Genomic DNA, 27615 nt, shown 5'->3' on the forward strand with positions numbered 1-27615 from the left:
ACAATGGTTGAATGGTCTTGTTGACCATTCTTACAGAAAGCAAGAAAAAAACGAAATCAAACCAGACAAACAAAATTCAAACAACAACAAAAATCAAAAACACACTAAAACAACCCCCCCCAAAGAAAAAAGCCAAAACCAACCCCCCCCCCAAATAAACCTAAACAAACAAACCAAAAAAGAAGAAGAAGAAGAAAACAGAAATCCTGAGTTGATTACTTTTTGAGATGGAGAAATTATAAAGCTAGGATGATATACAAGAAAAAGCTGTTTTTCCTTGGCCTTCACTGTTAACTCTCAAACCCTGTGATTTTCCCCCTTTGAAGATCAGGCATGACTATGTATAAGGATCAGTAAATCAAGAGAAGAGAAATAACTTTAAGTCATTTGACTCCAGTTTAAACAAGAGACAGAAGACTATGTTTTAAATGATCAAGGCTGCCACAGGGGGTGACTCCAGAGGCTGACAGGGCAACCCATTTGCAGCATTCCCACTGCTAGCTCCAGGAGATTAGCGGTGCCCTGATCTGGCAATCATTTTCTCCATCTCAAGAACTCCGAAGACGGGCAAAGTCTCCTTGGCCATTGTCACTCCTAGCCCTAGTAGCAACATCTGCTTCATCACCCTTTTTGTGTCTTATTAATAAAAATGGAAGGAGGAAGCTTGAATATTAATTAATTAATGTGAAAAGAGGGAGCTGGGGAAGAAAAGATAGGCAGCTATTTGGACAGAGCACTTCACTGCTTCCTGGAGGCATCCTAAAGGATCTGGGTGACCACTGCCCTGTAGTGCTCTGCCCATGGGCGAGAATTTTGTTATTCTATGACAGAAATATAGACTCACGGAATCATTTAGGCTGGAAAGGACCTTTAAGATCATTAAGTCCAATTGTTAACCCAGCATTGCCAAATCCTCTGATAACCCATGTCCCTAAATGTTCCAGTGCCATATGGGCTGCCTCCCAGTGTCAAGACATCAGTTCATGTCTGAGTGGGACAGAAGGAAAAGGAAATTGTGTGAGCAGAGCACAGGCATGCAGAGGCGTTTCCACAGAGCTATTCAGAGGGAGCTGCCTGGAGTTCATGCAGCCCACTGAGGAGGACTGTGGGTGATTCCCAGGCAGACTTGCAGGGATTTGTTTGCTAAGGCACAGCTGGCATCTGTCCCAGTAGGGAAACCCCCCATGATCAGTGCTATTTGAAAAGTACAGAAAACAGTGTGAGCAAGCACAAATGTGCCTATTCTCCTCACATACTTTTCAGACAGCAGATGCATATGGACTTGACAAGTTAGAGGCTACACCCAAGACTAACACCAGCAACACAGCCATTCTCCCCAAATGTCTTGTTCCTTTTCAACTTCAATATATCCTGGGTCAATGAGGTCAACAATCTTATAATAAGGGTGCAGAAAAGAAACAAACTAAAACCCCAGTCAGTCTTTTCATGAATGCTTGAAAATTGCTTCATGATCATTTCATTGAGTATCAAATGATGATTGAGTATTTCTCTATGACAAAGAGCATACTATAGCTTGTTTATAGGTTTATAACATTGCTTCATTTTTCTCGTATTATCTCTTTCTAATTAGTATTTCTTCAGATGAAAGCTGCATTAGAGTTCTGATCATACATAGCTTTTCTTAAATTACTTAAAAAACAACCCTAAAATATGAAAAAGCCCAGCAAGTTGTATAAGGATACAGTTATTTAAATGTTATGTAGTTTACTCAGATTCTTAATCAGTAATAGAGTTGCTGCTTAATTTTATTGATGTTATGGTTTTATCATGCTTGGTTTGGATAAAAATAGCAACTTCATATTCATTGCAAAATCAGCATAAAATTTTGTTGTTACTTTCAATTAAACTATCCTAAATGGATTCTTTAGGGCAAAAAGCTGGTTTATGTAACATATCTTGAATTTTAAAGTAGTTCATACTCCACAGAAATTAATTTATTGTAAGAAACAGAATTACTATATGGTCTGTGCCATCACTGTCCCATTCACGAGTCCTTTAAACAAACAAAATAATTTAAAAACCCCACAAAATTGCAAATTGCATCTTCATTCACAGACCAGAAAAGAAACTTGGTTTTGTAATCTGATCTCCTGCTTCTGAGATTACCCATCTGATTAATTCAAATTAAGAGAAAATGATTTCCACTCCCCCAGAAAATAAAACTACAAATACAGAAAGTGGGCTCAGCCATGAAAAAACAATGCAGTTCTGGTTAAACAGCCAGGGACCTCCACCTCTTTCATGATTGAGACTTCTTATAACTGGAGCAGCAAACAAAGCTGTTACACTGATCTGTTCTAAAAACTCACTTGGAATAATCAGAATACATTATAATGTACTTATTTAAGCATAATTAAAGTCTCATAAATTTTCATGATGAGATTTATGCTTAAGAATTTTTTTCATAGCACTTTAAATAATGAAAGTTATTTCATTATCTATATATGTATACCTATATATATATATAGTATTTATCTATAAAAAGAAAAAAAAAAAAATTACTGCAGTTTACTGTGTCCATCATTTACAATCCTAAGATTCAGGCAAGAATGCACTGTGCTGAAGTTGAGGAATGATTCAATTTTGTTTAAGAAAGTGAGATGAGTCAACAAACTTCCAAAGGCAGAAGCAAGACATGGAAAACAGAGTCCCCTAAAAACAATGGGAAATCCCAGGACTGCTTCAGGCTTTTGCAAATCTTATCCTTGTTGTAAAAGGAGGAAAATGCAATGCAGTGCTGCTAATCAAACAAGTCTTTTTACTTTGCCCATACAATGGGAATCTTCCACTCTTAGCTGTTACATCAGAATGCTTCTGAATCACAGCACTATTTCATCACTGCACAGCTCTTTATAAATTGCCTCAGGAGGCACACTCTTATCCTAAAAAGAACAAAATCCTGGAACAAACAGTGAGAATTATGTTTCAACTAAATATTTAAGCCTGACACAGAACAAGAGAGACACCTTCCTTGCAGATGAAATCATATTGCAGAGCATGAGCACCAAGAAAAAAAAATGTTCCAAGAAGTTAATTCCTGGCATAGTGTGCTCCGTTCCCCATGCAATGCATAAATTGAATTATGGGATAAATCATACAGGAGGGAGGCATCATCAGCAATAACCAGAGATGGAAGAGACCATCACTCAAGCTGTTTATTTCCCTTGCTGAGCTGCTGCTGTTTCCTGCATATACCTGTTTGCAGGCCAAATCACCAGGTGTTAAGACAAAACACTGTCAAGAACAGCACTGAACGTAGTTCCCTTTCTCTTGAACTTATATTCACGCAGAATTCAGAGATGGCTTTAGTTTGTTTATAAAAGGAATAAGACTCTTGTCTATCCTGTCTAGTCACTTTATATCTCAAAGTCTGAGCTGCGCAAGGCTTGACGCTATTGATTTATGTTCCTGCACTTCACACTTCTACCCTGGGAAAGAACACAGCTTTGTCAAAGCTTCTTGGTAATTACCATGATATAATCATCCTGAATGCACTGGCCACCTTGGAACCAGTGAAACAAAATGAAATTAAAAAGTCTGTAAAAAGCCAGGATGCAGAGCAGTGTGCAGGTGAAAGATACAGACTGCTGCCTGCTTTGAAATCACTCAAGTCACAACGTGATCATCACATCTCCCCAGAGCTGGCATTTAAAAGTCCAAACCTACCCTGCAGGACAGATGAAAAGAGAACAGTGTTCTTCTGCTAGTCATTATCTAATAAACTTCTATGGCAAATCCAAACACCCCATCTCATATTTATAGATGTTATAAACAGGAAAGCTCTCTCAATTACTTTTTTCTGTTAAAGAAAGAGAAACATTTACGCAACTTCTACAGATGTCTTTTTTCCAGCAAAATCAGGAGAACACAAATGCTTTCTTTGTCTGATTCTGTGAGCTAGTACCTATTAAATATTAAACTACACATGGTCCATCCTTCCCAGCCATGTTACAACATATGCCATTTGGCTGGCTTGCAAGTGCACATCCTCCCAATGTTAAACAAGAACTACCCTGATCCTTGGCAGTACCATCAGTGGTCATAATTTATTAATATTTATAATGGAATCATAGAAGCATAGCATGGTTTTGGTTGGAAGGGACCTTAAAGATCATCTCTTTCCAAACCCCTTGCCAGGGGCAGGGACACCTTCCCCTAAACCAGGTTGCTCAAAGCCCCATCCAGCCTGGTCTTGAATACTTCCAGGGATGGTGCATCCACAGTTTCTCTGGGTAACCTGTGCCAGTGCCTCACCACCCTCATACTGAATATTTTTTCCTAATATCTCATCTAAATCTCTCCTCTGCCAATTTAAAGCCATTCCCCCTTGTCCTGTCACTACACACCCTTACAAAAAGTCCCCCTCCAGATTTCTAGTAGGCCCCCTTTAGCTATTGAGGCAGCTATTACTCCCCGATTTATTTATCACCACAATTCACATTTTGGTAATGTTTAGAATCCAGCTATTATATCCAGTATTGCATACAGTAAAAGCATTATTATTTAGAGCACTTTCCACCGATAGCATACAAGCTAAACAGGATAAAAGGAGGGTATAACAAGAGGACAGACAGAACAGGACCAGGGAGAAAACACAGTGACAAAAAAATCACAGTATATACCCAATTCCTGGCCCAGCTGGGAGTGATATTCAATATTTATTCCTGTTATCAGGTCAAAGGGTTTTTTATAGATGGCACAGAAGAGAAATTTTGAAGAGGTGCTTCCAGTATGTGAAAAAAACTAGCATGGAAAAAGGGTTTAGGTATAACATGCTGCAAATACATCTGAAAACATAAGAATAACAAGAGTTTAAGCTATACAATTCCATTTAAAATGAAGATTCAACAATGCACAAATACATTTAAAACCAATGCAATTCTAAATCACCTTAATAAAACCTTGAGTAAGAAAAACACTATAGAACTCCATTGATGCTAGAGTAATTAGACCCTTCTTGCCCACGTCACACAACTCTTCCACTCTTCCTGTACTGGGAAATTCATTGTGGAAAACGCTTTTATTTAGATTCCCTCATTTAATCCGCTCTAAGAAATCTTTATAACACATAAGAAACACGTATCTGATCTGGTAACATTCCTTGCAGTTTACAGTCAACTTATGTCTGTCTTTAATAGGCACCAAATACCTACATATTAGAGTCAATAATGCTGAGACTTTTTTCCATTTTTTTTTAATTTTACTGCTACACATTCAGTGGCTATGACTTATTTTTGATGGATTATTTTCCTGTCAATAAAATTAATTATATTAATATTAATGTGCAATGAAATATATCTGCATATCTAAATGCCTTATCTCACACTTTAGATTTCCTTGCACTGTCTTAAAGTAATTTTTTTACCATGACAAAGGAATTCCTGGCCAATGCACAGTGGTAAAACTTGGGACAGGAAGGCATGACAGACAACGTATCTCAGGATAAGCCAAAAGCCATTTTAGTGCTCACTTTTTGGTGTGTTGCAGAGCCCTCACAATGATGCAGACAATTAACATAGCCCAAGTCATTCAAACCAGTACAGGTGCTCTAATGTGGGAGGAAAAAACTGTTTCCAGTTAACATTAATAATGTTAAGTTCTTCATACTTTCTTCTTAATTGTTTTTGATCTTGTCTTTTTAAAAAGCATCTCAATTTTATTTGAATTAAATACTTCAGCAAAGAATTTTGAACAACTAACATATTACAGGCATCATAAAAATAAGTGTCCTTGCCTTACTAACCACACTTGCTATTAGCATGTCATTTTGTATTGACACTCTAATCCCACCGAACATCAACATGTACATATGGCTTCACGTCAGTCTCAGTTATAATAGTCTGTTAGAAGGTAGTTCTTATTTGTTTCCTTTTTCAGTTGCTGTAGTCTTGAAGCATGTTGTAAGTCTGTTAAACTTGTTAAATCTGTCTAAACAATTTATTCAGTTCCTGTACTGAAAATACCAGTAAGACTGAAGTGAGACAATTCACTTTTGACTTCATCATCAGACATGGAAACTTTGTTTTTAAGCAGCTGCTACATTTCACTTTTTCAAAACCCTAAAACACTGTGTGTTGCTGGTTAAGAGCAATCCTGTAAGACAAGGGAGTTGAAGCACATCTTCAGAGAACTGAAAATCTGAACTCCATGAAAGTCAAACTTGTAGAAGGATGATACAATGAGACAGAAGAGGTAAATTTTTTGCTTACACTTTACATTCAAAGATCTATCTACACTTTTCAACAGTTTAAGTATGTACCAGTTTGGTTTTTACTTAATGGAGACAAATACCCATGTGATTGGAATATACACTTCTGTACAGGCCTCCCACTTTCAGAAAAACACAGACATTTTAATTTAATTTGAGACATAGACCAAGACTAAAATAAGTCCATCTTCTGTTGATACTTTTGAAAATGGAAAGTATCCATCTTCCTATATGGGAAAACTATATGGGGTGTCTAGTATCACAGGATCACAGGATGGTTTGGGTTGGAAGAGACCTTTCAAGATCATCTAGTTCCAACCACCTGCATCAGTATAGTTACTCTTTACATTTTCAAGATACAGACATACTTCAGGTTAAACTCCTTAACCTGGATCACCTGTTTGTGTTCCTATTTCATATAAGTTTTTTATATATAACACATAAAAGGGGATGACATCATGTTCTGATATTTATTCATTGATACTTTAGAAGCTAAGCTTTGCTCACTGCTCAGCAAAACATTATTTCGTTATCAGCTTGTTGTTATCATCTAATCCTGTTCTATCTTCTCAGTTACGTGAGAATTCTGATGTAAATCAATGACAATCTTATCAATAAAGTCCATTGACATTTGCATGGCCAAATACAATTATTCTATATCATTTATCATAACTGGCACAGTATTTTTTATCTTGCAGTTTTAATACACATAGGCAAGGCAATGAATTATTTTAAGTCTATATCTGAGCCTGTAAGAAATCGGCTGCCAAGATATTCAAACCCAGAATTTAAATATGTTAACTCCAATTTTCGCCTGCAAACTCTTAGGCATCAGAAAAAAAAAAACAACAACAAAAAACAACAGCTTTCTAAAGAGGTTTTCTCATAACACCTTCTTAAAGTTAACTTTGCTTTCTCTTAAAGGCTGAATAACAATTAGATGGACCACAACTCCTAGCAATCATGGCAATTTCTATGTTTCTATCCCCAAGGGACACCACTGCAAGGAGTAATGAGCTGTGTCTTACTGTCAATAAGTTTAAATTAGCAAGAGAATAAGCACGTCTGATCTGAGCTTTGGAAAATGTGCTAGTTGAAGTAGCGTCTTGAAGTTACAATAGCCTGCCTGTGGATCCCAGATCTTACTGAATAAATAGTCATTTTAAAAACCTCAAACTTTCTCATTATAAGTGTATTGTCACATTATTTCAAATTACACATTCTTCCATCACCTGCTCAATATTATACAACATGAATGTCACAAAAACTTCGTCAGTATTTTGACATAATTTTGCATGCACATTCCCATTTCTGCATTAAAAAGATGTGCTTCTGAATTTTGTTGAGTACCAAAGCCAGTGATCTTAATACATTGTGGGTGCTTACAGACTTCTTAGAACAACAGCTAAAGATGACTAAGGTTTAGTCATAGGAAAATAGCACAAATTTCTTTTCTTATGCCTTCCCTCTATTTTTCCCTACGTAGGTTTAGCTTATTTCTTCTTCCCAGGTGAAAAGCATACTACATAGACTTTTATATCAAACTCCCTTTCTCATTTTTCCATTTCTTTGTGAACACCACTCAAGGAGTGTTATATGCAGTTTAAAATAACTGGTTGTCTAACTACATTATTCACTGCTGCAACTGTAGAAAGGACTGAATTAAGACTTCTGTAAAATGCCTTAGATGAGCAAATCTGTAGCTGCAATATAGACAATAAATTCAGTGCAAAACTGATGTGTTTTTTACAAGTGAATGAATTAAATTATTAGAAAGGGAGGGGGGAAATGAGCTGTAAGCACAATCAGTCGATGTAAAGAAACCATCCAAACATGTCAGGGCAGATCAGTACATAATGTTCTCTCAGGGTACTTGTTACAAGAAAACTTAACTGTTTCTGTTCAGTTTTCTCGAAGGTAACACTTAAATCCCGAAGTCAGCTAACGCTGCGCACACACGCATTTGGTTTGCATGTGTAGAAATCGTGTTTATATTAAAAGCAATGAAGAAGCACAGAGGAGTGTAACATCAGCATTACAATCTTGATTGGTATATGTGTGATTCTGCATTCATACAGGCTCAGCCACTGTGAGAGGACTGTGGATTCCAGTGTTACCTTGTCAAGAAGAGTTTACCTGGAAAGGGGGGGGGGGGGGGAGAAAAAAAGGGTACCTTTCTCAGCCAAATTCACAGTATGTAGCACATCTGGAGATGGCACAGACCTCATCAACATGTTACTTCATCCTCCCTATTCATGTGATCCTGGATGGCTACAGGACTGGGCAAGTCTAAACAATGTCAGGAGAAAATAACATGCAGAGACTTCCTGCTTGTTCAAAGATCATCCAATTGTATCTCATTTTCCTGCCCACAAAATCTGTTTTCTGTGGAACAGCTGTCTCTTCTCTGTCCCTTATCAGGAATGCCTGAGTTTGCTGGCCAAAGGATCTTCAAGTCAGAGAAATACTCAAACACCAATTTAACGTCCATTACTGTTAGGGGATCATAACCAAGATCTGGCCACTATTATTATTTATTATAGATGCTTAGGATACAGTACAGAGAGAAGGAAATATTTAATTAGAAGGACTCTTCTTGCCATTCTTTTTAGCTTTTTCGTAGTTATAGGCAAAGGTAATTTCTGACTGATACTAGGCTGTCTGGGGTTTTGGATTTGGTTATTTCAGATAAAGTTGCTTTCTCCTCTCTGCCTATTCAGAAAACAACACAACAATTAAGATGTAGCCCAGCTAGCACTCACCTCTTAACAAAACAGGTTGGGAGTACAGTCACTTAATGTGTTAATGTTTGAGTTCATAATCTATTTAAATAAGTGTATGAGAAATGTATGAAGATACCATAAACCCTGACACTTCTTAGATTTTCAGCAGAAACCTAGTTTTCTTCCTAGTTCTAGCCCTTCAGACCTGTTTGAAGGTTTCATGAACTCTCCTTTGCCTTTGATACTCTTCAGTATCTGTCTTATGCTATTTATTTCCTTACAAGTTTCCACAGAGCTTACATCATATGCGAATTTGGCTGCCTGCAATCCAGTGCTCAGTATGGCATTCCCACCCACGTAATCTTGCAGTTCCACAGCAACCTTGTTTACTTGGTGTTTTATTCTGCTTTGTATTTTTTATTTACTAAATTGATTCAGAATGTTTTCCTTACATTTCCATATTTTGTCTCTGTTGTTCTGTTACTGCCAAAATATATTTTAATCGCCTTATCATATATGCGCACGGATGCTTCAGCACATTGCAACTAACAAAACCGTAACTCAGGTGAGTTAGTGTTACTTGCTTTGTGAACTGACAATTTCATATTTTACAGGCAGGAGCACTGAGAGAAGGCCCAAGAAGCTTGCCCAGGCTCTTCAGAAAAAGCTGGCTTAAAGGAGCAGAGAGCTTCAATGTAATTTACTAACATTTCATTCTTAGAGATGACTGACTGCACACAGAGTTGGAAATATATTCCTCTGCAGGACCTTATATTCATAATATTTATATTGGTGCCCAGGAGTTGTACAGATCCTGTCATAAAGCATGAAACCAAACCCGACTTACAGCTTGGGGTGAAAGAATGACCTACAAGCTACAGATCAAACATGGTGCCAAATCAGGCGACAAAGTCCCTCTCAGAGGAAAATGACATCAAATGATCATCTTTATCACAGATACCAGGCTACACCTTAGAAACTCCACTAACAAGAAAATGAAGACTGAGGCAGCAGAATGAATCTAAGGTGCAGCCTTTACATTTGAGCATCTAACTCTCACTGAAATTAATTGAACTTGGACTTACCAAAACCTTTGGGGATCTCAGTCTTCTGCCCAGCCATACAGAACTTGAAAATTAGTCGAGGTAATTGAAGCTTAATTACTTCTAGCTTTCCAGACTACTGCTGGCTGATACTTACTACCTGGCACACTGACAAAACTGGTGTGTTTGATATAATAAAAACCGGTACCCTTCCTTTTCTTCCCTTTGCCAATTTCCCTTCCTTGTCAAAGTCTACAACAGGAAGGCCATTAGATGGCTACCTCAGCCACATTGCAGTGCAATTCGATTAGGAAGACTGGTTATTTGCTTACAGTTGTATATGATGATCAGCTAACATATCCACAGAGGACTTCAAACTGCACATCACATCAATGAAGTGATTTGAATTTAGGAAGGAAAAAGAAAAATGAAAGTTGTATAGGGTATTTTGTCGTGATGTTCATGGGACATAATTTTCATTACAGAACCACACAGACAAAAAGGGCAGTTGTTGGAGAACGGAAAGCAGTAGTTACAACTTCACACATAACTACTTCCCGGTAGCTAAAATTAATTTCTCTCCCTCTCCTTCCATTCTTCTTGTTCAAATCACAGATAATCACTTGCAAATAACGTGTAGTTAATAGTGGCTCCTTAAAGATGACAGTTCCTTAGGTGAGGATTATACAGAACACACAGAGACTTGGGTTCTGTGTAAAAGACTGTAAGTCTCTTATAGTCTACAACTCTATGTAAGACTTGTGCATGACAAAATTTTTCCTATTTCCAAGACCCTGACCCAGAGTTAAAATTGATCACAAAAAAATGTGGTAATTAAAGTTTCTTGTCACATGCTGCATTTGGGATTCAGGACAGATAGATACTTGAAACTGTTAACACTGTTTTCCCCAAACTCTACAACTGATAGCTGTCTTCACTCTTCCTTCCAGGCTATTTTAAGCTGGATTCTACCAGCTTGTGCTGCTGAAGTACTACTTATCTCCACCGAAATCAGCACAGAACCAACTTAAATAAAATGAACAGTGTACTTGGTCTGAAGAGGGTTTTATGTTTAAGGAAATGGTGCTTCTTGCAAACAAGATTATCAGACGATTTCACAACATGGTGCTATAATATTTAATTGGTCACTCAGAAATATTACCAGGAGAAATAGATTTTCTCAAATAAATCAAGCATCCATCAAAACCCTAATGTATACAGTTTTTAGTTTACATTAAATAAACTCCAAAGAAACCCTGACAGAAGGATGTTTCCTTATAGACAGACCATTGTATTAAAGATAATTGCTCAAGACATGAATTATTTTGGATTATATTACATTCTGGAAAAACTACAAGATCAGATTGATGAAAAGAATTAAAACAGAGATCAATGATTACGTTAGAAAGGATAACTGAAGTATTTTGACACTGAATGGAATTATTTCTGGTTACACAGAAAAATTATTTGGTTTATTCACACACAGATTGACTTATAATGTATGTATAAGAGCAATGATGAAATCTTCTAGATTGCTATAATTTGCATAGACAAAAATTATATTTTATGTTGTGAAAAATATTAAATTAGTATTTTCAAAAAAATTTACATAGTCAGTAGAAACCATCTATTTGGGGCAATACTAATAATTAACATCCTAAAAGTTAATATATAAAAATGGATAATTTTAGTCACACAGCCACTGCACAATTTAAGTTATATATAATCCCGCAGGCTTGAAATTTGTGTATCAAATAGTTGCAGAAATATTTCCATGGAACTATAGCTCCCTGATTATTTAACTCAATAAAAACCATTGAAGACCTATCTTTCAATTTTTTGTAAACAGATGCATGACTTTACTTACAGCCATGGGCATTTTCAGTTATTATTTTCATTATTATACAGGTCCTTAATATTTTAATGTTCTAACATTAAAATTATAAAAATGATGAGAGAGATGAAGAGTATAATAGAATAGTTTCAGTTGGAACGGACCTACAATAATTACCTAGTCCAACTGCCTGACCACTTCAGGGCTGACCAAAAGTTAAAGCACATGATTAAAGGCATTGTAGAAATGACTCTTTAATACCAACAAGCTTGAAGCACTACCTTACAGCAATTACTGTAAGGATTAAACTTCATTTGTTAGCTAGTCCCCAAAGCTTATAAATGCAAAACTATTGGAGAAATACTATTTAAAGTAGGGAATGGTTGAGAACTGCTCTATTTTTAACCCTAAAAAAAAGAAAAAAAATGTAATGAAACCATCTTTAGGAGATGACAGAATAATTCAGCCTATTAGAAACATATCAACAGCAACAAAGAAGCAAGAAAGATCAGGAACTGCAAGGCTGGTTATTGTCAGAGAAATTTTCCATTTTCAACACTGAACCCAGATATATATGATTAATTTTCTTTTAATAAAATTAGCTGCTGTTACACAAAGCAGATTACAGTGCAACTGGTTTAACCTTGTACTAGCTGAGAGCTATATATCTCAAGTGAAAGAAGCCTTTCTGCAATGTGTTGATGCACAGAAATTCAGCTGGAGCAGTTAATATCCAAGGTATTAACTAATATTTAATCTCTTTATCTACATCCCTCTTACTACTCCAGACTAATTCCTACAACTTTGGCTAAGGTTCTATAAGCCTCCTTCCAAAAATGTGTTTCAAGATCCAAGTTGTCTCAACATCTGAGATTGTTTAACCTCCTCCTGTTTTGAACTGCTGCAGAAAGAAAGCTTGTTTCATTGCTCTCATGTTGTCCTCACCTAGCATAAATAAGCATGATCCTTTTCTTATAAATAATTGGAGGATCACAAATACTTACCGTCTACTCGCTTTCTGCATGGAAAAAAAGTGAAGTAAACAAAGGAATTCACTAGACATTTCCAAGGCAAATGCTCTTAGCTAGAAGTGAATTTACTATATGTCTTTACATCACCAGATAGCTACAACAGGTATGCTCTCAGCTGGATGCTGGGACCAGATCCAGTCTGCACTTGCATTTGAAAAGTGCAGAAAGCATTAGAACAGAAAAAGAGATGCTGGCCTTGTGATAGCATGTTGTGTTTGTAAAAATACTCTGGTTAGTTTACTCCTGGTAGTCTCTGGAGGTTTATGAGTGTCCAAGACTGCCAAACAGCACAGCTTTCATAGACCTCTTACAAACACAGACCAGAACCCTCACTTCCCTTCAGGACTGCAGTATTCCTTCACACCATCAACTGCTGGTTTTAGTTGGGCAAAACTCCTCTTCGCTTCTATCAGAGTTTTACCAACATTAAGACTGAATGATTCCAGACTTTGAAAATAAAAAGAGGTTAATGCACTAATCCAGTCAACCAGTTTCATTAGATGGATTTAAAATTTTACCTGGGAGTTTCTCCAAGCTGCATCCCATACATCATTCACAGGGCCCTGTGGTGGGATAGTTTGACAACAATAAAAAAAACCCTAAGTTGCATGTACAACACTTATCTTTAGCATTTCAAATTTCTTGATAAACCCCGTGATCCCATCCTACTGCACACCATCCTTTGTCTATATTTGCAAAGAGTCTCTTTTTTTTATATTCTTATTCCTTAGCTGACTGAATGAGGGCTGTCAAATCCTAACTAGCTTCCAAGTTATACAAATGATGAAATAGAATGCCTTTGTGTTATTGTTTTAAAAGGCTCCTGCCTCAGATCCATTCAGCGTCCCCCATACTAGTTTAGGTGGATTCTTTGTCCTCACATGAAGCGAAAAGACATGAACGATGGTTTGGCATATAGCAAAAATCAGGGACTTTGTGCTAAAGAATTTTTTATTTCTTGTTGGTAACAGACCTCTTTGAGGACCTTCGCCTCCTATCGCAGTGCTTCAATTAGCATGCGCTGTTAGACGTCTCAATCCTTATCTCCTAACCTAAAACTGCAAATGACTGTACGTGTGTTCTTTCTCCTTTCAGCACCTGGGCTCTGAGTGGTCAGTTTTTTAGGCAATGGGAAGAAAGCATGGTCTCTTCTCAATTGTTGTAGATGCTTTCTACCCATGTTGGGACAAACTATTAAGTACTAATTAAATACCAAGTTCAAGATGAAAGAAAATTAAAACTGCACATCTATTAAAAGAAATAATTCTTCTGTAATTTAAATGGAGCTCCTCAATAGTGCTCAGGAACATATAATAAAGACCATTTATGGGTAGGTGTAATTGGATGCAGTTGCCTTAGGAACAGATGTTCAGCATATAAAGCAGGAAGCCTGTTTAAAAGGCAAACTCAAAGATTTAAGCCTGGGGGGTGAAACCTGGCTTGACTGAAGTTACTGACAAAAGTGCCATGGGCTTGATTGGAGTCAGGATTCATTCCAACACCTCTTCTAATTCTCTCCTATTTGCAACATTATTTTGACTGCTGAGCTGAATAATACATTACTTTGACCAAGAAGTGCTCTACTGGAGATGCATTTCCCAGCTTCCTTTGTTCAATAAAGTCATCAGGACATGAAAAGTACTTAGGGAGTCATAAGAGAGTCTAGGCTTACACTCTTGAGATTCTGGTATCATTCCCACTTCCAACGTATTTTTATTATGTAGAAGAGATACTGTGCTTTTAGAGAAGTGTTATTGTAGGATGTAAAAGAATCTGACATGCAGAAAGAAAACACTGTCTGGTATATGAATGCCATTTTAAAGTAACATGAATAGCAAAGATACCTATAAAGATGCGAGGCAAAAATCTGTTTATTTTCTGAGTTTTCTAGAAATACAGAATGACTAATATTGTTTGCCAGAATTATTTCCAGTGAGATTCAACTTCTATTATGCACATACCAGAAACAAAAGGTCCAAAGTATTGCTCCCAATACAAGATTCAAGACATGGGTTTTGTCCATACATTTTTCTACAAAGAATATACCTGTTATGCTTCTATGATTTACTGCCCATCTTTGTTTCCATTTGGAGAAATATTATAGAACACAAAACCACTCAGCCTGTATGAAGTCAGAACACATATACAGCCCTCTACCTCTTGAAGTAACTATTTGCAAAAGTCAAAGAATTTCCTATAGAAACTGAACCACATATTACTAAGGTGTAAAGTTTGAAACAACAAAAGGTACTACATTTTCTTTTTGCATTTGAAACAAGAAAAACAAATAAAGGAGTTGTTTATTAAATAAGTTGTATATTAAATAATATTTCCCAAAGACTGAGAAATAATTTTATGAGCAGGAACCAGAGGTTGCATTTTACAGTGCACTGTCATACAAGCCAACTGTGGGAATGCAGTGATTTAAGATGAGATTTAAGATGTCTTTTTGCACTCTTCATGTATTCTCCCAGGGTAACTTGACAAGCTGAAGAAACCATCCAGGAGTCAGATAGCCTCCTGAAATCCATGAAGCAATGCATACAGCAGCTCTATTCCAACATTTTAATCTTGTTTTTCATTCAAACTCATGCATTTTCCCAGACTGAAAAAGAGAATCTTAGGAAAAAGGGCTATAAACCCTACATACTGGGAGAAGGTTCACGTGGCTGGATGCCGGGGTCCCACAATATACTTACAATACTAATTAAATGTGGGCTTACGTTCATTCTCAAGACCCACCTTCACTCCCATGACTATAAAGACACCTTAAACTGTTTCTGAACTCCTGATTGCACCATAATTCACTCTGTCTGGGCATAATCTCTGGCTTGAATAATACCCGAGTTCCTAAATTACAATGTCTGTAAATTTGCAATGCATGTAAAAAATAGCTGAAATAGAAGTCCTTAAAAACAGAGGCCTGTAGTCCCCACACACGTATAAGCATCAGGAAGCCAAATCTGTAGGAAAAAAAAAGCCTTTTCTGACCTTTTCTCACTCCTCTTGCTCAACTTGAAAGTGATCCAAACTCCTAACTTTGATTACAGACATTTTTCCATGGCTCTACTGACTCTCAGGGTTTCATTTGTTGCCTTTTTTTACTTTTATATCAATTTGTAACTTCTTCTCTTTAACTAGCCTCTGAAAATCAAGCCTAAACATATTTTTGATTTATAAATGCCTGTTTCTGAAAGGAAGAAAAATCCACAACTGAGAAGTTAGCAGGCTAGTGGTACACTGTAAAGCTAAATGCTATACAGCAAAAAATAATTTCAGCAAAAATACAAGGAACAATATGTTTTCTATTATTAATTTCTGTTCCATGGAAAGTACTACCCAAAACCATAAGCAGTGGCTAATGTCTAAACTGGAAAATTAAACATGATTTCCATAAGAATATTATCATTTTAGTTTGCCCAAACAAATACTAGTACAGATGGCTGCATATTTTATTGAATCAGTCTGAAAGCTTTCAAAAGACATTGCATAAAGTGTGAATGAGAGCCAACAGAATCATAAAGCCATGAAGATGTGTTTCCTGTTTCATGATGTAAACACTGCATGGTTGATGTTAATCCTGACACTGAGTATTTCAGCTAGGGCAAAAACTGGCAAGCAGATAATCCCTACAGAACACCCAATAAACCACATTGTCTGTATACAAGTTACTGTTTGAAAAAGTCAACTCCAGGCTTTCAGGCCATGACCATGAAGAAAACATCATCATCCCCACAGAAGCACACTATCTCTGAAGGGGCAGATTCTCTGTTCACTTCCCATCTGAACACAAGCCTGTTCTCTGTTCATACCAACTGCATAGATCTGGCAAAGCTGAAGCAAGATACTCTGGATGAGGCAGAGCCCTCAGACTGCTACAGGGCTCACAAACAGCACAACTACTAGTTTAAGAGTCAAATGACTTTGCCTTCTCTAGCATACATGAACAGTGTACAAGCTCCTCTTTCATGCTACTTTGGTACCTTATAGCTGGTGTGAAGAAAAGATAATGAAGAAAAGTGTCCAATCTGTGCTATTTCTAATATAAATGTAAAGAAAAATATGATAGAACTCTTTGGGTTGTCACTATCAGATTACCTCTCCCACCTATCATTTATATTGCAGTGGGACTAGCAGAACTTTGCACCACTGTTCAAAACTGAAAAAATGGTTGCTGCCTTTAGACACATAAGGCCCCTTTTCACAAACTATCACATGGGGACCAGTTATAGCACAGCAAAAAGTATATTTAATTGAAAGATCAGGAACTTGTTATTTTACTAGGAGCCAGTTCCAGGCCCTTGTCTTGGAGAAACTCAAAGAAACTTCAAATTTCCTTGCCTCTTATGACTGGCTTGCTGAGTTAACACATGCTGTTGGCTAATCCTTATTTTTCTAAATGTGAGGCCACCTAAATTCTTACACTTGTGAAACAGCTTTTCTCAGGGAAAAAAAAAAAAAAGCCCAAATTCTTACATTTGCCGGGTACACTCATGAAAACAAAATGACAGGAAGCAAAATAAGGCATATTTGGTACAAAAATGAACATCACAAGGCCATCAAGTTCAAGAGAAAAATAGAGGTGTTTGAAACCACTTAGATGCACTTTTTTATAGGGGATCTGGCTGAGTGCAGCACAAGCTTGACAAAGTTTAAAGAAGATTAAATCAGGGAACACCACCCCCACATGCCTCCTATCTATGGCATGTTTCAAGGAGCGGCACATAAATGTTTCTCTGTGGCCTTCCATCAATCACAGTATGTTTTTTCTTCCACAAATGTGCAAGGAATGAAATAATATGCTAAGTGAAGATAATCAGGTAATCAAAACTGCTCAGGGAAACAGGTTCCACAGTAAGATATATGGCATGAAGGCTATGCTGGACCTTGCTCTCACCAACAAGGAGGGCTTGATGGGGAATGTGGAGACCAGTGACAAGTGGAACAAGTATCAAGTTCCTCAGGGATCGTTATTGCACTGGCACTGTTTAACATCTTTATCAGCCACATAGACAGTCATGGACAGTGGGATTGAGTGCACCCTCAGCAAGTTTGCTGACAACACTAAACTGTGTGGTTCGGTTGATACGCTGGAGGGAAGGAATGCCATCCAGAGGGACCTTGACACGCTTGAGAGGTGGGCTAGTGCAAATCTCATGAAATTTAACAGTGCCAAGTGCAAGGTCCTACACCTGGGTCAGAGCAATCCCAGGCACAGCTACAGGTTGGGCAAAGAAGAGATTCAGAGCAGCCCTGTGGAGAAGGACTTGGGGGTGTTGGTCGATGAGAAAATGAACATGAGCCAGCTTCAGTGTGCGCTTGCAGCCCAGAAAGCCAACCGTATCCTGGGCTGCATCAAAAGGAGCATGACTTTGAGCGTGTGAAGGGAGGTGATTCTCCCCCTCCACTCCACTCTTGTGAGGCTCCACGTGGAGAACTGTATCCAGCTCTGTGGCCCTCAGTATAAGAAGGATGTTGACCTGTTGGAGTGGGTCCAGAGTAGGGCCACAAAGATGATCAGAAGACTGGAGCACCTCCCCTATGAAGACAGGCTGAGAGAATTGGGATTGCCCAGCCTGCAGAAGAGAAGGCTCAGGGGAGACCTTACAGCAGCCTTCCTGTACTTGGTAGCACTTCCAGTGTGGAGGCCCTACAAGAAACCTACAGAGGAAATTTTTACAAGGGCATGTAGGGGTAGAAAAAGGGGAAATGGTTTTAAACTGACAGAGGGGGAATTTAGATATTAGGAAAACTTCTTTACTGTGAGGGTGGTGAGGTGCTGGCACACGTTGTCCAGAAAAGTTGTGGATGCCCCATCCGTGGAGTGTGCAAGGCCAGGTTGGATGGGGCTTTGAGCAACCTGGTCTAGTGGAACGTGTCCCTGCCCATGGCATGGGGGTTTGGCCTAGATGATCTTTAAGGTCCTTTCCAACCCTAACCATTTTATGATCCTATGTCTAGCTACTCCCTAGGTAGAAACCATGATTTGCAGATAAATTTCTTTCTCCAGACATAAATGCTCATTATATTACTGTTCTCAGAGTAGTCATAATTAACTAGTGATAGTGGAAAGCATGTGGCTTCGGCTTCCATAAGAAAGAAAGCAGCAGAACTACAACCTCAGTTGCTCCAGAAAAGGCCATTTTGGCAAAGGGCTAACGTTGCCTGTATGTAACTTTTCCAACCCTCTCTTTATCTAGATGCTTATTTGACCTCAAGTAGATGGCATCAATTATCAGCAGCTTTTGATTTGCACCAGGAATATGAAACACAAGCACCTTATTACATTATAGAGAAATTGGGGAACAAAACCTCACTTTGAAGATAGCCCTGACATGAATCAGAACTCGGTAAAATTAGCTATTAGGCAAATGAGCTTTGCTGGTGATGCACTAAGCAATTTCAAGAGGGACAAACATCTGGGATCATGAGTCTTTGTCCTTTTGTGGCTCAGTGTTTCAGTAATACTACAGTTACACAACAGCATCTGATATTACCATAGACCAGCACAGACTTTGAAGTCAGATTCCAATGCATTATCTTATGCAACTAATTGCTGTTATTAAGCAAATCATTGATTTAAGTTGCAAATATGCACCACACAGTACGCTCCAGAAGTATTACAGAAATTTACCCTGATGAAGGGCCTCCAATAAAGATAGTTCTAAAAATAAGCATTTGTTCATAATTCTTGATAGTCTCTAAGCTTGCTTCCTCATTATTCCATATCAATACAGAGTAATTTGTGGGTTTAGCCACAATCCATTCTTATGGATTCAATGCATTGATTAGTGAACACATTCACATTTCTATTAAAAAAACCAAACAATACAGTTCACCAATGAAAGGAGTCTCAAATGCTAGGTAACACTCTCCTTCAAAACTGTTAACATGGGCCCTGGCTTTATAAGGTCATACAACTAACTTTAAGAGTAGATTTTCACTATGGAGATTTTGGTGGTATATTCTCCCAAAACAAAAACATTCAATGATAAAGTTTGTGAAGGGCATAAAATAAATGCTGGAATCCAACAAACCCCTAATTGCTGTCCCATGGACTGTTTTGCATAAATGGTGTATAGCAGATTAAAGCTGCACTGACAAAAAGAAAGTTGAAAGCAACCAATTAATTCGTTTAAACGGGAAACAAACAACAAAAAAAGAGAGACTATTTCTAGGTGGTTATTTTTAGTTTCTTTTCTCTGTGAAAACTAGACACAAACTATAAAATACTTCACCAGCTGCCTAGTTAAAAGTGGTGGTTACTTAAGCCTACACAGTTAATTTGTTTAGTAAACAAGTTACTAAATGTTCACTAAACATAATTTACTAAATATTTACCCAAAAATTCAAAATGTTTAGCACAGCAGTTTAAATCACAATTTGCTTGGCTTCCCAGCAAGCAATTTAAAACTTAAAATTTGTAATTAATGAGGCTCTGCATTCAACAGGAACCAGGTTTACTGCTTAACATTGTCCAAAAAATACTTTTCTTTCCACCTGCCAAAAGCCAAAGATCTCTCATGTCTCTTCTCCATTGGAATTGTCTTGAAAAAGAAACTTCTGAAAGGCTGGCTGTATTTCAATTTCCCTACTTCTTTAAATATTCATAAGGTACCTTTGCAGCTGACTAGTATTCCAAACCTGTACTCCTCTGCACTGTCTCCCATGGCCAGATTGTGCTACTCCATACTCATTCTCAGTTGCAAGACCAGCCAGGGTTGAAGCCCACAGGGGCCAATGGGTTCCTTTTCCATTGAGAAAAGTCTCCTGTAATATCCTGGGACATCCGCTGCAGGTTTATGATTAGGTCTCTGAAAAATTTCAAGAGACTGTTTCTGGGGACAGCTCTGCTGTTACAGTGAGTATACAGGGAAATGTCTTTACAAGTTGCTGTGTGAGCTGTCCTGTGGATGTAAATCAGTAGTGTCCCTGGTTTGTGTACAACCATACGCAAGTTTGTGTTGCAGCAGACAATTATAGCTGATGTGTGAAACAACAATGCTACAGAACTTTCAATTCTGCTATGCAATTCATTGCCATTGCTTTATTTCACCTGTAGGAGATACCATGTTTTCTTAGCTGCTCTTGTTAGCGTAACACTTAGTTATGTTAGTATTGCCAATGAAGAGCATGAAAAAAAATAATCAGGCCTGTTAATCAGGCATATATTTTCACTTGTCTTCTAAGTTTTGGAGAGTGGAGGGCAAGAATGGGGGTTGGCCTATAAATGGACAATGGGTAGCTATCCGCGTTTCTCTCTCAGAATAAAACATCTAGAGGTTACTCCATGTGTTCAGCTGAAAAGCAAGATTCTCACTTTGCAAGAGGATCGTTTGACCACAGGAGCAGCAACATGAACACCACCAAGTCTTGCATTAGTTATAGCAGCATTACATTCAGTATTTCTGTATTGGAAAGCAAGTAATCAGTTTTAAATTAATTGCTTACATCTGGCCTGAAAATGGCTTTCCTGGGGAAACCAATACTCTTCAATTTCTGGCTTTCAACTTCTGACGATTCCTGTATATCACCTCAAAAAGATAAGTTAAATTCTTGCTAGGATGCAAATATGCAAATTTGCACCAATTTCAAGCATTAATAATTTTACCCTGATTCATATCCCCACTGGATTAGCTTTTAGTCAGTGTGAAACTTACAGCATTCAATGACACATTAAAAGCAGATCACAAGAAGGAACACCAAGGATCAGCTGGAAACACTCATCTTTAGCTGTATAACTGATGCTTCAACATTTACAAGGGTACAATGTTCATACTTTTAATTAGCTAAAACCAACACTGACTTACTACCTTGAAGGGCCATCAAAGTTCAGTCACTGGGGCATTTTCATACTCAGACAATTATGCTTTCTGAGCAATGCCCAGGGTATTTGTAAGCCAGTGTGTTCCAATATATTACTTGTATTGGTGATGGCACTTAAATTCCATGTCCAGGTCAAGACCTACTATGTGACATGCCGGATAAGTACTACATTGAAATTCTGGACATTACAACTGTTTGGTTTATTTTATTACAGTTGAAATCACTATGAAGAAACATTAAAAATAGGAAGCTAACATTTAAAGTAGCAGGGAGGAGAAAAGGCAGTGAACTTCAGTTACTGGACACCATCTTTCCCTTTCACCTGAGCAACAATATGCCAACTTAGAAGTCATCACTGGAACAACCTGGAATTATTCATAAGGTCAAAGTCTCATAGAAATGCATGTTCACAAGCTGTGCCACAGACTGTGGTCAATTCTTATGAAATAAATAGAACTGAGAGGATTTAAAAGTATTTTTTCTGCAGGTAGAGTAACATCTGTACGCACACAGAGAAAGTAAGTGAATAAAAGTGAGAGGCCAGGTGGTCTCTTGGGCATCTAAAAGGAGGGAGGGACCCATGTAATCCTGATTTATCCATAACAAGACTGTATTTAGAAACACATGCTACAGGTACTTCAAAGTCCCTGTTTAGAAGAAAAATCCTATTCTTAAAAAAGCAGTAGAAGCAGGTGATCTGTAGGAAGAGGCAAAGTTTGTAAAAAAGGGATAGTTGGCTCAAGCCCACATGAATGTCTTTAAAATACTAATCACATAATGACAGACTGAGATATTGAATCACTGCAAAATAGACCTAGGTAATGTAGAGAAAAATGAATGTTTTGCAAAGGTGCTAGCTGTGCACATTTCATGTGGAAACAAGGGCCCTACCACTTGCTACAATAATTAAAATAGACAGGTCTTCCATACTGATCAGCAAGACAATTCAAAAGTTTAGTGACATCTGTATGTCTAAAAATATTTAGAAATCTAAGTCCTTCTGATAATGGCATGAAATGGAAACTTAAATATGTCTGTTCACCTCCAAACTTGTCTCTGCTATTAAACTGAAGTCACAAGCTTTTAGAGGCAGAAATCATGATAATTTATTTAACCTTCATGGAAGAGAACACCACTCCTAATACAGCCTTAATAATGGTTTCATTTCCATGCAAAAACAAAGGCTGTCACTGGGATCTACAGTGATCAGCCTTTTTGTGGGGTTTCATGTTTGGTTATTTTTTGTTGTTTATTTTTGTTTTGCTTTTTAATTAAGTTCTTTCATCCCTATGTGTTAATTAAAAAAAATTAAAAGTCCATACCTCTTATTGATAACTAGGATTTCACAAATGTTAAGCTCTGCTATTAATGTAGCTGCATCACAGTATGACTCTACAATCTGACTGCATCTTAATACGTGTTTCTTCTCCTCTGCCTTTGCATTTCAGAAATCAAATCAGATGCTGCAGAATAGTCCCCATGGGACAAATACGAATATTGGATTTAGACTGGAGAGCAGTTATTCACATAATTAGTTACCCTGAAAATCAATAGTTAGAATTTCAGAAAAACAAGAACTGCCAGATTGGATCAGACTAAACACAACCCTATCACTCTTTCTAAAGGTAGGCACATGCTACAGAGAGAAGCACAACAAACCCTCAAGAAATCAGCCCCCTCCCAGCCTAATTCTGAATAATGATGTTTTGAATTCTGAATAATGACGTTTTGAATTCTGAATAATTTTCTGAATATTCTCTCCAGTATGTTCTCAATTATTTACAGTCACTGCTGTCAAATACAAGCCCTTGAATTCCCAATCTCAAGAACAAATTGCATGCTTTCTTAAAAACTGTTTCTTTTTCCATCAGTTTTTAATTAACAGCTTTTCACCTTCACTGACTGTCCACCTGTTTTTCTCTTACAACACAATAAGAAGGAAAACCCTCTATCTGCCTGAGCAATATGTGCCAGTACCTTCCATACTTTTGTTTCAACCTCTTTAAGGTAGACAACCAAACTCTTGAGATTCTTTATAGAATGCCTGTACTCTTTCTCCTTACTCATCCCAGAGCCTTCTGTAATCTTTTTTGAAAGACAACGAATATTACACAGTATTTCACTAGACTGTACCACTAAATTCTTTGAAGGCATCGTAACGCAGGCAGTATGTTACATTATTCCAGTTCCTAAAATCTAGTTTGCAAGTGCAGTCAAACAGCAGAGGTCTTCCCTGAGCTGCGTACAGTCACAAGCTATTCCCTGTTAGCAGCTGATGTTATAATGTGAAATTCTGCAGGTAATTTCAGCATTCTCAGGAAAGATGAGGCTTTTATTTGTAATAATTGAATGTAATCTGTTGACATCTGGCCTATTCACCTTGCTGGGTCAGGTCTCTCTTGAGTAATGAGTCCTTTCTCATTCTGTCCAATCCATATCAGTTTATGTCTCTAGCAGATTTTCACTTCTTTCTCCTCTCTTTCCATCTAATTTATATTAAACACTGGACTTGCTACATAAGCTTGAGGTATCCCAATATGTTTAAAACGCTCAAGTTTTCATCACTGCAAAACTAGTCTCCAAGAAATTTTGGTGTCATGGCATGGGGTCAACAGTATCTCTGATTATCTCTGGTAGTTTCCATCATGGAGTTTTGTTAAAAAAAAAACCTCAAAAAATGTCCTGAATGTCTCCAACAATTTTATACATACATGCATAGATACATACACACACACATATATACATAAACAGTCTACAGAAAGTATGAAAGTAATACACTTCTGTGTGAAAAAAAACCACAACAAACCAGATCTTGCCCTACAGGTGATTTAGTTGCAATAAAAAGAATGTCACTGAGAGAGACCAACTCTAGATCAGGCTAGACTGCAGACTTACTTTCCAGAAAGCAGGTCCATTGTTAATGCGTACTGTAATTGCACTCATAGTGCCAACAACACCTAAATGTCTACAGGCATACACAATAAGATAACAAGAAGTACCCAGGGTGCAATCTGAACTTAATACAAATTGTTTGTTCACACTTCTTGAGACAATTTCTAACTGGGAAGTCACACAGAAAGTCCACACCCCAAAACTGGGCTTAAGCACAGCTTGAAGGAGCATTCCAAGAGGTTTCAAAGTAGCTGTCACAGACTCGGCTTTCCCACTTTTGATGATTTACCCCATTTACATGCATTCAGCCAGCTATTCAGGTGATGCAGACCAACACAGCTCTGCTTAAGCCATGCCTTATTATCCCAGCTAGAGAGATGGATCTTTTCTTCAGTGTCCTCTTCTGCATTCACAGCAAGTCAGATTTTAAATTGGCAATAACTTCACATAACCTATTATTCTTAGACACACATTTATGCAACTCAGACACTTTGTATATTTATCCCCCACCATTACAACTCAAGTATGTAATCTGGTTATTCAGAACAAGTTATGAGAGGAAAATACAACTAGAATAGCAGGCTTAAGCTTGCAATTAACGTTTTCAGACACAGTTATAAATTTCAACAAATAGGATATAATCGAGCAGCCAGCATGACCTTTATTATTTCAGAAAGTTCAGCCATAGCAGCTCAGTGCGACTTCAGCTGGGTTGTTAGTCACTCTGTCAGACAGAAGCACTAAAATCCAACTCAGTCTGGCATCAGCATATGAACTGATCCTGGAAACTGACCTGAATAAGCATTACTCTCAAGAATGGTCCCAATCCAGGCAATGGAATTGCTCTCAGAGAAATCCCACATTCCCTGTGAGTAAAGTAGCAAATAACAGATATTTCTGCCATAACTGCAATCAAAAAAAAAAGGAAAAAAAAATAAAAAGGCTCTTAGAGAAGAAGTCTTAGAATATTTACTAGTAAAGTGCTATTATCAGGCAACCAGGAGTTGCTCTTCACAGAAAAACTGAACTAGTACTGTGTACCATGCTTTCTTGTATCATCTTCTTCCCTTATAAGCACACTGACAAACAGATAATCCAAGAGTATTTCAGAATGCTTACACTAAATAGAAAGAACAACATAAAAACACTTTATCAGAGCCAGTCTTCCTTGCAAAGCAATTATTTCTGTTACAGCAGAATCCTCACAGCAAAACCCCCATGTGATGCCGCAAACGACATTAAGACAACCAAAATATTTTAATGCTTCAGTTAATTGGTAAATTGCACTTCTAACTTGTTAATTCATGCAGCTGCCATTGTGGCAATTAATGACTGGCAAGAGCGAGCGTTACACACAAATGTACTAGTTGATATATTACAGACAATCAAGGTATCACTTCCTTTGTAAATCATGTGGAGGAATACAGCTCCACTGTCTCTCTTCATATTGATATCATAGGAAGTTTCTTTCTCAAGTGCAAGCATAGGGAAGGCACAGTTCCACTTGACATAAGAAAACGCGTAATATTCAGATCAAGTGCTGTGAAAATCTGACCCCTAAAACAACAGAAAGATGCTCTGAACTCATTACCTGTGAAAACAGTATGTGCATGAATGCACCGGGGCTTTTACACAGCTGTCACAAACATTGTAATCAGCATCACTAAGTGTGTCTGCAACGCTAAGACAAATATTTGACCTATTTTCTCAGCAGAATTTAGCTGTCGTGATTCTTTAGCACTCCACTCCTGTGAGCCAGCAACTGCATCACGGGCACGGAATTCTTCGCAGAGTGAGAGCACTCCCATGGGGCGAATTGCTCCCAGGGGCAAAGCGATCAGTCCCTCGAACCCGCACTCATCAGCCGCCTCCGGGTCGGGATGACCCCCTGCAAAGCCCCGGTGCCCGTCCCGCTCCCCGCAGCCGCCCACGCCCGGCCGCGCCGCGGACTCACGTTTGTAGCTGGCGGCCCAGGGCTGGTAGCCGTAGTAGCCGGTGATGCGGAGGATCCGCTCCTCAATGGAGGTGAGCCCCACGGACGCGCTGGTGAGGTCCTCCACGGAGCGGGACCACTTCAAGTCCTCTTTGATGGCCTCGTCCACCACGAGGTACTTCAGCTGCCGCAGCTGCGGGCTGATGTCGGACAGCCGCCGGGGACTGACATCGGGGGAGCGCCGCATGCCGCTGCGGGCCGGGAGAGGGGCGTCAGCGGGGGAACGGGGAACCGCAGCTGCCAGCGCCGCCGCCCTGCCCCGGCCCGAGGCGAAGTTGGCGGCGGGACCTCCGCCGGCAGGTGAGCGGGACCGGCGACGGCGGCACCGCAAACTTTCCTTGCCGCTCTTCACCGGAGCGACCCCCAGGAGCGAGCAGGCGGTGTCGCCGGCTAAGGTGGGGTAAGGTGAGGTGGGGTGGGGTGGGGTGTCCCCGTCCCTCCCCGCCCGTCCGGCCCCGCAGCGGTACTCACAGGGTGGCGGCTTTGCCCCGCGAGGAGCCGTTGGGGAACTCCCGGATCCCCATGGGGAGCAGCAGCGATGGCTGGGGGGCGCCCAGACTTCACGGTGGGGCGAGCCGGCGGCGCTCACCGGCCGGAGAAGAGGTGGAAAAGAAGGAAGGAGAGGAGAGAGCGGGGAGGAGGAGGCCGCCGTGGCAGAAGATGCCCGGGCTGGCTCTCACTCCCAGCGGCAGAGGCGGACAGGGAGCCGGGCTACTGCCGCTGCCGCCTCCGAGGCGCTGCCGCCTGCGAAGCGCCAGCGGCGGGGGCCGGGCCGGGCGCGCTCCGCGCCCCCCACCCCGCGCGTTTCCGCCGGCCGCCAGTAGGGGGAGCCCCGCGGCACCGCAGCCGCCCGTAACACTCGCCCCCTGGCGGGCAGCTGTGAGGCGGGGCGCGGGTGGCTTCGCCTCCCCCGGCGGAGCCGCCGGCTCCTTGCTCGGGCGAGGAGCGGCCCGTGCCCGCTCCCGTGCTGCTCCCTCCAGTTGGGTGTTCGCAGCGCGGCCGCCCGAAGGTAGCGCTGCTCTGGGGAGTGGTTCCTCGTTGGTG

At 39.3% G+C, this 27615-nt stretch overlaps 1 protein-coding gene across 2 annotated transcripts in view; it reads right to left on the minus strand.

Moving 5' to 3' along the window:
• Positions 1-27353, minus strand: part of SLC35F3 (solute carrier family 35 member F3) — a 168063-nt gene extending 140710 nt beyond the window's left edge. The window contains exons 1-2 of one of the 2 annotated variants that reach the window (XM_062641952.1): positions 27043-27350; positions 26533-26762 (exon numbers count right to left, since the gene is read on the minus strand). In XM_062641952.1, coding sequence (XP_062497936.1) covers positions 26533-26762; positions 27043-27095 — 283 coding nt within the window. In that variant the 5' untranslated portion in view covers positions 27096-27350. Of the gene's footprint in view, positions 1-26532; positions 26763-27042 lie in introns of both variants that reach the window. The other variant, XM_062641954.1, reaches the window with a different exon arrangement.
• Positions 27354-27615: the final 262 nt, after the last annotated feature.

This window comes from Pezoporus occidentalis, unplaced genomic scaffold, assembly GCF_034315485.1.
Source record: "Pezoporus occidentalis ecotype Australia unplaced genomic scaffold, CSIRO_AGI_Poc_V1 ctg7, whole genome shotgun sequence".
In the NCBI taxonomy this organism is placed as follows: domain Eukaryota; kingdom Metazoa; phylum Chordata; class Aves; order Psittaciformes; family Psittacidae; genus Pezoporus; species Pezoporus occidentalis.